At 53.4% G+C, this 17,390-nt stretch overlaps 1 protein-coding gene across 2 annotated transcripts in view; it reads left to right on the forward strand.

The window, feature by feature from the left end:
• Positions 1-798: 798 nt before the first annotated feature.
• The window catches only part of UNKL (unk like zinc finger), a gene marked incomplete at its 5' end in the record, with an annotated part of 44,927 nt that continues 28,335 nt past the window's right edge, over positions 799-17,390 (forward strand). For both annotated transcript variants that reach the window (XM_082857348.1, XM_082857347.1), the window contains 5 exons: positions 799-875; positions 2,164-2,373; positions 12,963-13,139; positions 13,487-13,620; positions 16,435-16,570. In XM_082857348.1, coding sequence (XP_082713474.1) covers positions 799-875; positions 2,164-2,373; positions 12,963-13,139; positions 13,487-13,620; positions 16,435-16,570 — 734 coding nt within the window. The remainder of the gene's footprint in view (positions 876-2,163; positions 2,374-12,962; positions 13,140-13,486; positions 13,621-16,434; positions 16,571-17,390) is intronic.

Below are 17,390 nucleotides of genomic sequence, written 5' to 3' on the forward strand. Positions count from 1 at the left end.
GCGGGCGCGCGTGCGTGTGTGTGTGTGTGTTTGTGTGTGTGTGTCTGTCTGTCGGTCTGTCTCCCCCTTGACCTCGAGCCTTTGGATTCTTTTTTAAAAATCAGCTCTATTGATATGTAGTTCACATATTATTCAATTCACCCATTTAAAGTATACAATTGATTTTTTAGTGTATTCGTAGGGGCAACCATTACCACGATGTAATTTTAGGGCCTGTGCGTACTCCTAAAAGAAACTCGCTACCCATGAGCAGTCAGGCCTCCTTTCCCCCTCTCTCCCCCACACCAAGCCCTAAGCAACTGTAGCCACTCTTTGCGGTGTCAGCACCCAACCCGGGGGTCATAGAACGAATGAAGGCGAGTGTGAGCAGCCTGGGCGCGCTGTCTCCTCGGGACCTGTTGGCTCCGTCTCGGAGCCTGGAGCTGCTCAGGGCGCTGTCAGGGCGTTCAGAGCGCGTGGGGCAGCCGTGGTGCGTTGAAGGCGGCAGCGGGAACGGGACCAAGCAAGTGCAAGATGGGCTGTGAACGTGGAGGCCGGGGGGGCACGGTGGGTGGAGGCGTCCGGCCGAGGCGGCGGGCTCGGGGCATGGCGTGGTTTGGGGTGCGCGCGGGTCCCCGCTTGGCGCCTGGTGCTGGGAAGTTCACTGGGCCTCCGGCACTGCGCTGGGCGCCGGATGGGGGCGTGGCGGGGGCGTGGCCGTCCCGGCGGGGGGCGCGGGTGGGCTCCGCGAGGGGGGAGATCCGGAGGGGCGGGGGCGGGCCCGCGCGGCGCATGCGCGCTGCATTGTTTTGACTGAAAATGCCGTCGGTTTCGAAAGCGGCGGCGGCGGCGTTGAGCGGGTCCCCCCCGCAGACCGAGAAGCCGACCCACTACAGGTCAGTGCCCGGGCCGGCCGCGGCGGGAGCGGGGGCGGGGCAGGGGGCGGCCCCGCGCGCCCCCGGCCCGCGCCCCCGCGCCCCTGGGCCTGGGAGCTGCCTCCGGGTGCGGCCTGGGGCCCCGCGCCGCCCCTCTCCCCGTTCCCCCCGCCCCCTGCCTCTCCCTTGCAGCCCCCTGGCCAGCTGGCCCTCCAGCCTCCGCGCCGCGCCTGGACTCTGGGCTGGTGGACCACCATCCTACTCAGCTACCGCCGCCTGAGCTCAGGAGGCGGCGCCCAGGGTCTGGGGTGGCACCTGGGCTTGGGGGCTGGAGGACGAGGTCGGGGGTCCACGCACCTAGGTTGGGGATCGGGGAACAGCGCCTGGGGTCGTGGGTCGGGGGCCGCCGAGAATGCGCCTGTAGTCGGGGATTGGGGACCGCGTCTGGGCTCGGGCGGAGGGCGGCCATCTGGGCTCCGGCTGCCTCCTCCTGGGGTCAGGGATGGTTCCGGGGCTTGGGGACCCGGGCGTTCCTGGAGTCGGGGTATCGCACCTGAAATTGGGGGTCGCGTCTGTGTTTTGCATGAGGAGGCTGTGCATGGGGTCTGAGGGATCGCGCCTGAGGTCCGGGAACTCGCCCGGGCTCCGCGTGGGGGAGGCCGTCAGGGATCGTCTGGAGTCGGAGTGGGTGTTACGCCTGAGATCGGAGATGGGGGGCGCTGCGCCTTGGGCCAGGAGTCCGCGCCTGGATTCTGCGGGGTCGCGCCTGGGGTCGGGGACCGTGTCTGGGATTGGCAAACCATTCCTGGGACCCGAAGAACGCGACTGGGCTTGCGGGGGCGGGTGGGGTGGGTAGGGTGTCTGAACTCGGAGTGAGAGGTTGCACCTGAGCTTGGGGATCACACCTGGGGTCTGGGATGGATAGCGGCGCCTGGGGTCGGGGGTCGCACTTGGGGTCGGGGATGGGGAGTTTCACCTGGGTTAGGGGATTGTGCCTGCGATTGGAGATGGGGTCTGCACCTGGGGTCTGGGGTCGCACCTGGAATCTGGGACCATGCCTGGGATAGAGGATGGGGGTTTGCACCTGGGGTCGAAGGTCGCATCTGGGGTCGGGGATGTGGGATCGTGCCTGGGGTCTGAGAAACGCACCTGGGTGGGGAGAGGCGGGAAGGGGGTCGGCAGAGTGGGGGATCGCGCCTGGGGTCGGGGCCCTCGGGCGCACGGGATCTGACCCCTGCCCACGAGTCCTCGGGCCGCCCGCCGGCGGCGGTGGCGACGGAAGCGACCCCAACGCTGTTTGTCTTTTTAGGTATCTAAAGGAGTTTAGGACAGAGCAGTGCTCCCTGTTTGTGCAGCACAAGTGCACCCAGCACAGGCCATTTACCTGTTTCCATTGGCATTTCCTAAATCAGCGTCGGCGCAGACCGCTCCGCAGGCGCGACGGCACTTTTAACTACAGCCCGGACGTGTACTGCTCCAAGTACGACGAGGCCAGCGGCTTGTGCCCCGACGGCGACGAGTGAGTGTGCGCGGCTGCGCGGGGCAGCGTGGCCCCCACACCTGAGTGGGTGGCGGACCTGGGCTTTCCAGCACCTGGCACCTGCAGGGCCCAGTCTTCACTATGAAGTTTTCCCGTGACCGCTGGTCTTGGTGGGGACATTTCCCTATTTCTTGGCCAGTGTGGGAAGAACCACATCTGGCTGGGGGATAACCCTGTACGGGACAAACCGATTTTGCTGCACTTCCCACTTTTGATTGCCACCCAGTTCTGTAAATTCCCTGCATTAGAACCAACCCTTATGAGGTAAACCTTTTGAGTTTAGAACCATTTTGTAGTTGTCAGTTGCCTTTTGGTCAGAGAGCTTGTTAGAAGGTTTGCTCACATTGTGCAAATGTTTCTGGAATGGTTCCTTTCTTTCTGTTTATATGTTTATTTTTTAAAAAATTGATAGGAAAGTTATTTGTGTAGCACTTTTAAAGTTTAGGAAATCAAGGTTTTGTTTTGGTTGCCTTTTTTTTTTTCACAAGTTTTCTAATGGTGTTGTGAACAGATGTCTTCATTTTGAAATATGTAGAATAGGAAAACACGGAAAGTACAAGTCAGATTGTACATTCATATAACTGGCAGAGATTGGTAGAGGGAGGTCTTGCTTTTTTCCTGTGGGCCGTTTGAGAAGAGCCTATCCATCCCCACCTGGAGGTGAGGTGGTGGCGCTGTGCCCCAGGGCCTCTTGGAAAGAGCAGCTTGTTCAGCTTCTGTTGGATCCTGGTCTGATCTGGGGGAGGCGCTGTAGGCTTCCTCCCCTGACCCTCTGAAGGGAGGTGGTTCTCCAGGTATGGTCCCTTTTAAAGACAACTTTCACGCTGCTGCACAGGGAGACCCATGTGAATCTGTTCTTCATTTTCAAAAATGCTTAGATCAGGGAGTAAACTTTTGACCTATGGTGATCATCTTAAAAGCTTTATATATTTCTTGAAAGGTTTTTAATTGAACACCAGATAGTTAAATAGGGTTGTTGTTAAGGCAGCCTGGAGCCTGTGGAAATAATGTAGCCAGCTCCACTTTGGTTAAGATGGTATTATACTTCTGTGAAGTTTTAAAAATGCATTATTTAATTGCATCTTGAGCTGCTGTTTTCTGCAAATGGGTCTACAGAAGAGAGATATTTTTGTCTAGCTAAGGCCTGGCCTCTGGTCCCTCATATCCCTTGGCCACGTCAGTCACCTCTCTGGACCTTAAGTCCTGAGTTGCCCCCAGGGGCCACTGCTGAGACCCTGATGCAGGGATCCAGTCACCTAGCATGTCTGACCCCATTCCAGAGTCCAGGATGGGGGACTATTTGGACTATTTGGCAGTATTCACTGGTGAAGCTTTTTTTTTTTTTTGGCTGCACCGCATGGCATGTGGGATCTTAGTTTCCCCCATGAGGGATCGAACCTGCACCCCCTGCAGCAGAAGCATAGATTCTTAACCTCTGGGCTGCCAGGGAAGTCCCCTCACTGGTGATGCTTTTTTTTTTTTTTTTTTAAACTGGTGATGCTTTTAATGCATGAAAAGAAAGCATATATATATTTTTAAATTAATTAATTAATTTTATTTTTTGGCTGTGTTCGGTCTTCGTTGTTCCGTGAGGGCTTTCTTTAGTTGCAGAGAGCGGGGGCTACTCTTCGTTGTGGTGCGCGGGCTTCTCATTGTGGTGGCTTCTCTTGTTGTGGAGCATGGGCTCTAGACGCGCGGGCTTCAGTAGTTGTGGCATGCAGGCTCAGTAGTTGTGGCTCGTGGGCTCTAGAGTGCAGGCTCAGTAGTTGTGGTGCACGGGCTTAGTTGCTCCCCAGCATATGGGGTCTTCCCAGACCAGGGCTTGAACCCGTGTCCTTTGCATTGGCAGGCATATTCTTAACCACTGTGCCAGAAAAAAAGCATATTTTAACAGCTGTTTTGGGTTCCGGAGTCTGAATGTCCTGGTATGGATGTGGCCCCATTGCTGGATATCCAGGGTGGGGTCCAGTTCCTACGGAATGAAGAGTGCTGCAGTGGACACCTACCTGTGGATGGTCATTTTAAGCTGGACTCAAATATTAGTTAAATATTACAATTATTTATTGCAAAAACATTAACATGGGGAATTCCCTGGCGGTCCAGTGGTTACGACTCCGGGCTTTCACTGCCGAGGGCCCAGGTTCAGTCCCTGGTGAGGGAGCTAAGATCCCACAAGCCGCATGGTGCAGCCAAAAAAAAAAAAATTAACATATAGTCCAGATAGCATGCAGGTTAGCAGGTTATCATTGAGAAGAAGAATGGGACTAAGATGGTTGTTTGATACTGTTTTGGGTGCATCCTGTGTACATGTACACACAGTATGAAAGTACATGTGTCTTATTAAAGATTTTGTTTGTGACTTTTAGTGAGCACAAGACATGACTTGCTTCAGTCCCATAGGAAGTGTTTGACAGGCCAGACATCTCCCCTGAGAATCTCTCCTTAGTAATTACCACTCATTCCACGGGAGATAGACTTTCCCAGAGTTTGTCCTGTTGAATTACATATTCTAGCTCGTGCAGCGTTGCCATGGAATCTGTAAATAGATACTACTTTTCAGAGCAAGGAAAGGGCTTTCCTTTTATTTCAGTTCATTGGTTCTTGAAATGTCTATTTTGGGCATATGTACTACCAACCTGTTATTGTAAATCATGAATATGTATCAGAGACCAAAGACCCTTCAGCCAATATCAGGTGACATAAGCACAAGTTCTTGGAGCTTGATGGGGGCGCTGTGGGGCTGAGCCGTGGCCAGGAGGGTGGGATCCCCAAGAGGGTTGGCACCCCTGTGATGTCAACTCCTGTCCTAGGCAGGTGGTCATTCTCCCCCCTTGCTGTCACCTCTCCTCCTGGGGCCCCCTCCCCTTCTGTCACCCCTTTTCATTTGCAGGCACTCCTCCCCCGCTGTCACACTCCCTCTGTCACCCCTTTTCATTAGCGGGTAGTCCGTCACCCTTCCCCTCTCACTGTCACCCTCCTCCCAGTGACCCCTCCCCATCTGTCACCTCCACCCCCTGTGAGTACTCCAGCTGTCATCTCTGGGTAGCCCCCTCATCTCCTCCTCCCCATGGGCACCCCCTCTGTCACCCCTTTTACTCCGTGCGCAGTCACCCTCCCCCTCTCTCTGTCACCCCTCCTTCCGTGGCCCCTCCCCGTCCGCCACATCCCCCCACCACCCCACCCCGCTGTCACCCTCCGCCGGCGGGCACCCTGTGGCCGGGAAGGCCCCTCAGTGCTAGCGCCCCAGGTCCTCCCTCTCGCGGCGCCCTTTGTTCTGGCGGGCACGCCCCTTCCCCGGCGCGGGCCTCGATTGGCCGTCCAGGTCACGTGAGCCCCGCCCCGCCCCCGTGGGAACTGGCCTCCCCGCGGCGCGGCTGGACCGCCTGGGTCTGCAGCTCGCTACGCGCCCTCTGTAGTCGGCCAAGAGCGAGTCGGCCGAGCGGGCACTGCCTCCGAGCTTGAGGGCCGGCCCACCCCACAGGGTCGCTGTTCCCACCCGTGCGGATCCGTCGCAGGTATTTCTCAGGCTGGGATTTTGAAGAAAGCGACGCTCGGTGGCCGGAGCGAAGCTTGGCCGGAGGTTTGTCGCGGTCCAGCCACATCCTGAAATCTACTCTGAGAGAGGCAGTGGGTGGGGACAGACCCAGCCCCCAGCTAGTCCTGTTTGCTGCGCTGGACCATAGACCGTCAGGGCGGGTCTTCCCACCTGTAACCTAGGTGTGCTTCCGCTCCCAGGAGACCATGTGTCCGTTTTGTGCTTGTAAATGCATGTCAGGTGCGTTTACAGAGGTAGGTTCTGACGCATAAAAAGCAAAGGCCCTTCCAGGGGTCTGAGGGGCCCCTCCAGGGGAACATTTTCATTGGCAGACAATACAAGCAGTCCCCAACTATACAGAGTACAAAGTGACCATCCTCTTTTCTGATAACCCTCCTTCTCCCACAAGCAGGCAGTCCCTGGAGGCGGCCCTCCAGACCCCACATTTTATAGGTTTTCTTGGTTTTAATAAGAAGTGAGCCTGCCCCATTCCTGTGCTATAACTTTCCAGATTGGCTCTAGAGATCTGCCTTGTTGCTGGTAGGGCTCCCTACCATGTTTTCACCTGGCAGGCCCAGCATTTCTCCCCACAGCTCCCTCCCTCCTCACTGCACGTTGCCTGGGACCTCCCAGCCGTGAATTTGGGCACTGTGGGAGCTTGCTGATGTACAGAAACTTTTCTATATGCCCAAGTCTTGGTGTGCCTGCTGTGTCATACTTGTCCTTAGTCTGACTTGTCTGTTGAGAGATGCTCCTGCAATGTTTAATTTTAAAAAGTCAGGTATCCTAGGACCTAAGGCTTAGGTGAAAGTCCGTTCACTTCAGGATGGTTATAAGCTGTTGCTGTTTAAACTGACCATATAAGTGAACTCTGCTTGGGCATTCGGGGTGAGGTGAAAGCCAAGGGCAGGCCACGTTAGAACATAATATTTAGGAGTCAGGGAGCTACTTAACAGTCTAGAGGAAGACACAGGCTTTACAAATCAGCCAACTTAAGGAAAGAAATTACAATTAGGTGACTGAGTTGGACCTGTCAGAGACCAGTATGTAGAAGAAGCAGAAGAATGTGAGAGTGATTGTAGCATTTCAGGCCGTCCTGCTTTGATTGAAGGGCCAGGGATGAGGAGGTGACTGGGAGGGAGCGACTGGCACAGGGAGCTCTGGTGCTCCTTGGAGGCTAGTGGGGAGACGGCCTCAGCAGAGACAGGTTCCTCGGAGAGGGTGGCAGCTTTTTGGGCACAGAGGAGGGAGGTGGACTTGTTGCCGAGCTGATGGTCCATGTTAGGGATTAATGAGGGGTCGCTGGCCTGGCTCGAGAGTCCAGGGCAGCCCTTGGAAGCCAGAGGCTGGGGGTGCCGGGCTGAATGGATGGGTGTGTGGTCCACATGGGGTTAACTGGCAACCCCCCACCCCTAGTGTCACAGAAGAGGGGGACACTCAAGCTTCTCCCCACAAGCCCCACCTTTTCGCCATCCCCAGTCGTCTGTGGCACACAGGTCTTCCTTTTCCCATTTTTCTGCTGCCACTCATTTTCCATATCCACTGCTTGGTTCTGGTCCAGTTCACACCTCAGTTATTTCTGTGCTGTATTCTGGTCCCCACCTATGCCTGAGCTCCCTGAGGACTAGGAGAGCATCATGTTGTGCTTGAGTGTCCGTCTCAGCCCAGTGGTTCTCCCAGTGCGGCCCCCAGATCAACAGCAGCAGCATCACCTGGGAACTTGCCAGCAGTTTCTACCCAAGGTTTCCGCCGAGATCAGATGGTCTGGGGTTAGCAGACCATCCAGGTGGTTGTGATGCGCTCCAGCCTGGCTTGCTGACCGATGTTGATGTATAGTGGAACTGAGTTTGTGGGTCCACCTTTGTTTTGGGTGAGTTGCAGGAAGGAAGGGGATGATTTCTGGCTCTCCTGGAAACACAGACAGCAGCCTCAAGCCCCTGCCGTGTTCCTCTTTACCCCTCCCTCCTAGTTTCAGTGGTTCCAGAGCATCATGGCAGACCTGTGTCTGGCATGTACTGCTGCATCACACCATCCATGGAGCCTTGTTTTATTTACACTGATTGGGTCACTAATTGTCATGGATGGTTTTGAGAACCACAGGTGCCACCCTGAATTTGGTGGGCTGTGGAACCGAATCACATTACAGGTGCTGCAGGGCTGTCAGTGGCCCCCCGGATGGATGAGTGAACTCCTGTGGTGAGGAAGCATCTGCACGTGGTATTGGGCTGACCCCTGGGGTTCCCACCAGCCTCTTCCCCGCTTCAGTGAGGGTCTACGTTCTGCCATTGTGTTTTCTCTAAGGTTTTCCCTTTTGCCTCTTAGATGTTCTTAGGTGAAGCCATTTTCTTTTCATTAAATGTCCTCCAATATTTTAATCTTAGCTTATCCTTTGAAGTCATGTAATACGCAGAGGTGACATGCCCCTAGTGAAATAATACTGCCTGTTCGGTGCTCAGTGCTGGCGAGAGGGGGAACCTTGGCCGGGCTCTGGTTGCCCCAGTGATGGTACTGGCAAGGAAACAAAATGATGCTTAGAGCTGACCTGAGGGTCCATTAGGGAACATGAGGAAATGGGGGAGGTGTCACCCACCACATTCACTCCCCTGAGCTGTGGGGGTGCACGCAGCCTTTGCCACACCCTGCAGTTAGCGCATTGGCGATGCCTGTGGTCCATGTGGTCCTGCTTCAGCACGGCTATGCGGACTGGGTTCTGTAGATAAACCAACAGGCAGTGCCTCAGCTCTGATGTGCTGGTCCCCTTCTCCCCAGACTCTGGAATTCTTTTGCTTTAACTTATAGTAGATTGTGAGTGTTTCTGAAGATTGGAACTGTTTTTTCAAAATGGCCATTTTCCTATTAAAGTCATTTTATTTTATTTTTTATTGTAGTAAAACATACATAATATTAAATTTATCATCTTAGCTTTTTTAATTGTACAGTTTAGTGGAGTTAAGTTTATTTGCAGTGTTGTGCAGCCATCACCGTCATCCACCTCCAGAACTTTTCCATCTTCAAACTGAAACTCTGTCCCCATGAAACAATAGCTCCTCCTTCCATAATTTTTGATATAAGCAGACGTATCTGTATTCTTGTTCCCCTCCCCCACCTTCCGATGTAAACCACAGGGTGCGACACTCCCTTTTCTTTATTTTTTTAAATAAATTTATTTATTTATTTATTTATTTTATTTTTGGCTGTGTTGGGTCTTTGTTGCTGCACGCGGGCTTTCTCCAGTTGCGGCGAGCGAAGACTACTCTTCGTTGTGGTGTGCGGGCTTCTCATTGCGGTGGCTTCTCTTGTCGCGGAGCACGGGCTCTAGGCGCGTGGGCTTCAGTAGTTATGCCATGTGGGCTCAGTAGTTGTGGCTCACGGGCTCTAGAGCGCAGGCTCAGTAGTTGTGGCACACGGGCTTAGTTGCTCCACAGCATGTGGGATATTCCCAGACCAGGGCTCAAACCCATGTCCCCCGCATTGGCAGGCGGATTCTTAACCACTGTGCCACGAGGGAAGTCCTGCACTCCCTCTTCTTAGTGCTTTTCCCTCACGGTACCACCTGGTGCCCCCTCCAAAGCCGTCCACACAGACTGCCCATTCCTCCAAGCCACGCTGAGCTCCCTTGAAGTTTATCCCACAACTCGGTTGTCTCCAGCCTTTGGTGATTACGAACAAAACTTCTTTTTACCTCTGTGTGCCAGTCTGTCTTTGGGGATTGCTGGGACAGAGGGTAATGGCACCTGTCCTCTTGATGCCTTTCACTTGGCGTTCTTGCCAGCAGCAGTGTTGGTTTACTATAGCCCTGCTCCTGGGGTTTTGCCCGGGAACAGGTGGGCCTCCAGGTGCATTTCTCTTATCAGAAGCAAGATGAGTGCCTCTCAGTGGTCGAGACCCTTTGCATTTTCTCTTTTGTAAGTTCCTTGTTTATTTCTCTAGCCCATTGTTCTGTGAGTTCCTGGCGTCTCTATTTCTACACATTCTTTGTTAGTGATATTAGTCTATATATTAATGTGAAAAGTGGGAGGGAGTTCCTTGTTCTAGAACAGGTTCCTTGGTGTGGCAGAGACTGCTCCATGACAGCCTCACCTCTCTGGGGACCCAGAGACTGAGTTACACACCAGTGCTTGTGAGGAGATGCACAGGAGCTCTTGGAGGAGCTTAAAATGTAAGATGTAACTCTATAGTGAGGGATTTTAATCAAGGCTGCGTCAGTACCTAATATAGTAAAAATCCTAAGCAGATATTTGACCATTTCACTCACACGTCCTGAAAATGTTCCTTGGAACTTATCTTTAAGAACACGAAGGAGACAGCTCCTATTTGGGCACAGAGAGCACTGTCTGCACAGGCAGTGTTTCCTTTTTCTTGTCTGTATGTAATGCAGTCATAATTCTTTAAGTTTTTTCTTTTCTCTTTTCACAAGGTGGGGACCAGCTAGTCTCGTAAACTGCTTTCTCCATCTTCTGCTTTTCCTTTTTCTCACGGATCTTTGGTGATTGGCAACGACAGCTGGGATTGCCCCAGAAGTGTTTGTGCAGAGTTAATTGGAGGAATTGCCTCATTTTCAGTTCCCGCCACTCACAAGAGAGTGTGGTCATCACCTCCACCTTGTGCCCATGTGAGGGGCCCGAGGGGCTGGCTGTGTTCTGTCCTCTTGAACTGGGTGCTGTCACTCAGGTGTCAGTTTGTGAAATGCCACAGGCCATCCAGGTATGACCTGTGACACACTTCCCTGTAAGTGTGGTGTATTTCAACACAAACATAGAGACCATCTCTCTCTTCTCTGTCACCAATGGGCTTTGTTTAAAGTTGTGATAACATTCATAAAGTTTGCCATTTTAACCATCTTTTAAATTAATTTATTTATTTTTGGCTGCGTTTCGTCTTCGTTGCTGCGTGCAGGCTTTCACTAGTTCTGGCGAGCGGGGGCTTCTCACTGCGGTGACTTCTCTTGTTGCGGAGCATGGGCTCTAGGCATGCAGGCTTCAGTAGTTGTGGCACATGGGCTCAGTAGTTGTGGCTCACAGGCTCTAGAGCGCAGGCTCAGTAGTTGTGGTGCACTTAACCATTTTTAAATGTGCAATTCAGTGGCATTAATTACATTCACAAAGTTGTACAACCATGACCGCCATCTATTTCCAGATTCTTCCTTCCAGACAGAAATTTTGTCCCATTACACACTCACTCCCCCTCTCCCTCCCCCAGCCCCTGGCACCCACCCTCTACTTTCTTTTTTTTGTTTGTTTGTTTTCTTTATTCTGTTTATTATACTGACATATTTAATACATATTTATTGACTTAATAAAAATGAGAAAATGCTTAGTATAATTGTTTTCAAACACGTTCTTTGAAACAGTAATATATTATTCTCTGTTTCATCAGCATGCTATAAAAAGATTTAGGTAGTACATGATATATATATTTTTTCTCTTTCTTTTTTTCTTTCTTTTTTTAAAACATCTTTATTAGAGGATAATTGCTTTACAATGGTGTGTCAGTTTCTGCTTTATAACAAAGTGGATCAGTTATACATATACATATGTCCCCATATCTCTTCCCTCTTGCATCTCCCTCCCTCCCACCCTCCCTATCCTACCCCCACTCTCTACTTTCTGTTGCTATGAATTTGACTGCTTTAGGGACCTCATGGGAATGGACCCACACAGTATTTGTCCTTTTGTGTCTGGCTTCTTTCACTTAACAGAATGTTTTCAAGGTTCATCCCTGTTGTAGCCTGTACCAGTGCTCATTCCACTGTCTGGATGGACCATGTTTTTGTTCATCCATCCATCAGCTGGTGGACACTCGGGTTATTTCCAGCTTTAAGCTCTTGTGACTCGTGCTGCTGTGATCGTGGGGGCACATGTATCTTCGAGACCCCAGCTCTTCCGGGAGTGCATCTGGATCTTCTGGGCCCACAGCATTTGCCTTTTGCTTGGTTGGCTCCAGGGGACCCGGGGACTTGCCGGGGCATGGCGTCCTCTCTGTCCTGCTCTCATGGCCTGCACACCCAAGGTGTTCCTTAAGGTCTGGGGTGAGCTGTCCAAACTCTGAGCCTCTGTTTCTTCATCTTACCAGATGGGGGTTTACACTGGTTGGTCCCTAAGTCGTTTTTTCTTTTACTTTTGGTCTTGTCCATCCATCTGTGCTCTGCATGGGGAGCCCCCCACCCCCACAGGTGCTCCCAGCACCCAGGTCCACAGCCTGCAAGGCAGCGAGGTGGGAGTGGACCTTTCCCAAGCCCCACACAGTGCTCCCCAGCCATCTCTGGGGGTGATGCCCTTGTTTTTAGATCTGGGGACTTGCAGCCATGGCTCTGCCTTGGCCTTGGGCCACTCCAGGGCTGCTCAGAGTTCTCTGCGTATCCCCTCTCTTTCTTCTGGGTCTCTGGCTCTTGTCTGGAGGGACTGACCTTGAGGCGGGCTCAGTGCCCTGCCCCATGTCTTCTGGAACCGTCCATGCCACCTCTGCCACTGCCACCTCTGCCGCTGCCACATCCCTGCAGCGGGAGCCCTCACCCTAACCCTAACCCTTGCTGCTCAGGGAGCCGCGTGTGGCTCTCCCTGGAAGTGCGTGGCTCTGGGCCTTTGTGTGGCCTGTGGGATGCTGCCCCATCCGTGCCTCCCCCCAGCTGCTTCTCCCCAGCCTGTCTCCCCCCAGCGTCCTCCTCCAGCCCTTCCAGGCTCCTCCACCTCCCTTGAGGGGTCCCTGAAAGGACCTGGACGGGGGATGGGAGAGGCCGCCAGCCCCTTACTTGATGGGGGAACTTTGTTTTCCACTTTATTCAAAAAATTATGAAGGGTGATTTTCGGGTAACTTGGGTGTTGTATTTTTCTCCCATGTGTAATTGAGGGATTTGTGGAGGTCTGAGTGCCGTGGGGGAGGGTCTGGAGCAGGGACGGGTGCTCTGTCCAGTGCTGTTCATCCTCCGACTAGAGCAGGTGTTTGGGAAAAGGAGACAAGAACCAGCTGCTGGGAGCAGGTTGACACCGTGGTGGCCCCAGGGCCCAGACGGTGCATGTCGTCTTCTGCTTCCCAGATGTCCGTACCTGCACCGGACGACCGGGGACACGGAGCGCAAGTATCACCTGCGCTACTATAAGACGGGCACATGCATCCATGAGACAGATGCCCGGGGCCACTGCGTGAAGAACGGGCTGCACTGCGCCTTCGCGCACGGCCCCCTGGACCTGCGGCCGCCCGTGTGTGACATCAGGTGAGTGGCCGTCCTGCCGGGAGCCACTCTCCTCCCTGTGTTTCGGGCATTGCTTGCCTCAAGCAGCTCTTTCTGAGCCTTGATTTTACTGCTAATGAGAAAGTGACCCTTCTCCTCCCTCCTGACCCGGACCCGAGGGAGCTTGTGGCGTCTCGCACGCTCGGCTCTGAGGCTCTTGGGATTTGGGCCAAGACTGTCATCCTGGAACGGGGGCCCCAAGGCTGTGGGCTGCACGTCCTGAGCCCTCACGTAGGCGGCTTCATAAAGTGACAGAAGCCGGTGGCTATCTCACTGTCGGAGGCTTCGGACAGGCTGCAGCACCGTGACCACGTGCCGTTTGGTTGCAGGGAGCTGCAGGCCCAGGAAGCCCTGCAGAACGGCCAGCTCAGTGCTGGGGATGGCGTCCCTGACCTGCAGCCTGGGGTCTTGGCCAGCCAGGCCCTGATGGAGAAGATCCTGGGCGAGGACCCCCGGTGGCAAGGTAACCCTGCAGCCGCTGCTGGGGCGGGGGGCTCATCTCTGTCTGTAAAGCGCCTGCATGGTGGACCTCGTCGCCCCCTTTACAGGTCAGGAGGGGAGACCAAGGTTCCATTCGAGCACATCACCCTCAGCCCCTCCAGCAGCCCGTCTGGTCCCCAGGCTGCTCTGGGGGAGGGGCCTGCACGGCTGGCACAGCTCCTGCTAGGTGTCTGGTCCCGGAGCCAGCCTGGTCCCCAGCAGCCTCCACAGATGATGGCTATGGGCAGTGAGATTTGCTTAATTGTAAAATACCCATCATGTAAATGTGCCATTTTAACCATCTGAAAGTCACAGGTCTGTGGCATTTGGTGCACCACAGTGTTGGGCAACCATCAACTCTGTCTGGTTCCAGAACATTTCCATCACCTCGGACAGAAACCCGTGCCCATCAGTGGTCTCCCCTTCCCAGCCCTGGCACCCACTAGCCTGGCTGTGTCTCCGTGGAGCTGCCTGTTTGGATGTTTCCCGAGGGTGGTGCGGTTTTAAGAGAAACCCCCTCAGTAATGCCATGTCTCCTTGGACTGGCTTTGCTCTCACGCGCGTAAACGCTTCAAGGCTGCGCTTACTTCAGTGATGAATTCCCTACAAGGGTCTTTCCCCCACCCGCCGAATCCTATGCCACCCTGGGCCCAGGGACGAATTAACAAAGGTGACTCCCCAGGCCTTCCTGATGCCCAGGCCTCAGGCCGGGCCCTGCAGGAGCGCTGAGGATCCTAGCCTTCCATCGCGCCTGTGGTGTGGGGGGCCTGGACCCACAGCATATATGGGGGTCCCAGCATCGCCATGTCCCTCTGGGGAGAGGATTGCACAGAGGGAGGGCTGCGCCCACAGCCCCCTGCCTCGGGGCTTGTCCTTCTCTTGTTGCAGCCCCTCGGTCTCCCTGGTCCTGGACCACAGGCTCCACCTGTGAGCTCTGGCTTGTGGTGCAGGTGGGGGTACAGGTCCTCTCTTGTCACTGTCAGGTGGGCTGAGCTTGAGGAAGGGAAGGTGGGAGGAGGCGCTGGGTCGGGTCTGGCCGGGTAACTAACCCTTAGCGCCCATGGTTTGGATTTTTAATTAGTAGATTTTATTTTTTAGGGAAGTTTTCGGTTAACAAAAAAATTACACATCATGAATGTCTTGTGTTGATGAGGTAACATTTGTTAGAATTGACAACCAATATTGATACATGATTATTAATTAACAGCACAGTTTACCCCTGCATTGTGCATTCTCCGGGTTTGGGCAAATGTATAAAGACACGGATCCTCCATTATGATGTCATGCAGGTAGTGTCACTGCCCTAAGATCCTCTCTGCTCCACTGCTGGTGACCACTGATCTTTCGCCCCATTGTTTTGTCTTACAGTTGGGATCACACAGTGTGTAGCCTTTGCACTTAGTGCTGTGCATTCAGGTTTCCCTGTGTCTCTTTGGGGCTTGGTAGCACCTTTCTTCTTTTTTTTTCTCATATTATCTTAGCACCTTTCTTCTTATTGCTGAATAATTCTCCACATCTGGGTGGACCGTTCATCCGTCACCCACTAAAGGGCATCCCGGAGCCCTTGTGACTCATAGGCACTGCCACGCCTCTCACTTCTTTGTGGTTCATGCCACTCAGCGCAGGACCTCATGTCTGTTGGAGGTCCTCTCAATGCTTGTGAACAAATGTCTTACAATTTTTATTTTCTTAAAATCGTCTTTTCTGTTTAAACTCCTTTTGTCCTCTCTGTGCCCTGCTGTGTGGTTCACGTCCCTTGTCATTTTATCAGTTATTTGGAACTGAGTTTGGTGTGTGGGGGGTGGTGCCATTAAATGTGGGTGTGGAAGCGTGTCCTGGGCGTGGCTCCCCGGGGTTGGCTGAGCAACACAGCCTCCCTCCACTGTCTTCCCCTCCATGCCTTGAGGGTCAGCCCCCCTGGGCAAGTGTAATTAAAAACAATGTCGTTTGTTAAAAAAAAAAAAAAAAAAAATGGGGAGGGTCAGTTATTAACCAACCCAAGAATGGGTATGATTTTCAAGAATCTCCTTTCATCCATTACTGCTTTTAAATGACCCCTGGTGGTTTTTGTGTTTATTTTTGCTTTGAGATAAAATTCAGGTAACATGAAATTAACTACTTAAAAAATAGACTTTATTTTTTTTAGAGCAGTTTTAGGTTCCACATTGTGGAAAGTTCAGGGAGTCCTCACATACCTGGTACCTCCATACACACGGCAGCCCCCCTGCAGTGGGATGTTTGTCACAGCTGAGAGCCTGCATTGACATGTCAGCATCACCCAGCGCCCATCATTTACCTTGGGGTTAAAATGAGCCATTTAATTTATTTTTATTTATTTATTTTTTAAATTTGTATGGTACTTTATTGGGTGTAAAATGAGCCATTTTAAAGTGTATTTCAGAGGTTTTTAGTATGTTCACAGTGTTGTGCACCCATCACTTTTATCTGGTTCTAAAACTCTATCTGGTCTCCCCAAAGAAGCCCCAGCCCCTGATACCCACTAATCTACTTTCTGTCTATGGATTTGCCTGTTTTGGATGTTTCCTATAAGTAGAATCATACAACATGTGCCTTCTGTGTCTGCTTCTCTCACTGAGCATTGTGTGTTCAGATTGTTAAAGTCTCATCCACGTTGTAGCACGTGTCAGTGCTTCACTCCTCTTCATGGCCGAGTGATGCTCCACCACATGGCTGGGCCACATGGCGTTTACCCATCATCTGCTGATGGACACCTTTTGGCTGTGTGGCTGCCGTGAGCACACGTGTGCACGTTTCCGTGTGGACCCCTGTTTTTCAGATACCAACTTCGTGCTAGGCAGCTACAAGACAGAGCAGTGCCCCAAGCCGCCGCGCCTGTGCCGCCAGGGCTACGCATGCCCGCACTTCCACAATAGCAGGGACCGGCGGCGGGACCCCCGGAGGTTCCAGTACAGGTGAGCCTGGGCCACGGGCGCTGCAGGGCCCTGGCCGACTTCTCTGGTGTGGGCCCAGCCCGGCGGTCCCCTCTGTTCACACTCACGTTGGCTCGAGGCTCTAGTTTAGGCAGCCACCCCTCTGCTCCCTTCACTCTCCCCAGAGGCTCTGGTGTCCAGCCAGCCGGCAGGTGCGGTCAGGGCGTGGCTCCTCCATTTCCCCCCCTCCCCCGGCCTCCCTCCTGTGACCTGTGTGTCCCTGCCAGCAATAGCACCTACTGGCAAGGAACTGGCCCTTGCGAGGCTGAGAGTCCCAGTGCCCACAGCCTAACTTCACCCTCTCCGGGGGACTGATGTCCTCGGGGTGGTGGGTTTGGGCCTCATCTGGTTTCATGCACCTGGCAGTCCTGGTCTCTTCCTAGGCCGTCTCCTCACTCCAGCTGCCCTCACCTTGGTGCCCAGCTTAGCCTCGGGTTTACCAACTTGCTGGATGGACCTGGCACTGGGCGGGGTGGGGGACTGGGGACACGGAACCCCAGGGGTGCCTGGGCACCTTGGCCCTCACCTCGCTCCTCCCTTGGGTCCCGAGCTCTGTGTAGAGCTTGTTCTTGGAGCAAAGAGCCTCTCTCTAATAATTTGATGCCACCTCACCTGCCCGAGAGCCCTCACTTTCAGATAAAGTTGTTTTTATGACAGTCACTGTTCTGAGTAGTTTCAGTTGAGGGACAGAGAACCTTTGGCTTTTAGTCACCCAATGTCATCTTGAGAAGGTGAAGTGAATTTACTGTGTATCAAAGGGATAGAAAATCGTAAAAAATAAAAGTTTTATTTCCCACAGATG

This window comes from Leucopleurus acutus (assembly GCF_964270905.1).
Source record: "Leucopleurus acutus genome assembly, chromosome: 16".
Taxonomy (NCBI): domain Eukaryota; kingdom Metazoa; phylum Chordata; class Mammalia; order Artiodactyla; family Delphinidae; genus Leucopleurus; species Leucopleurus acutus.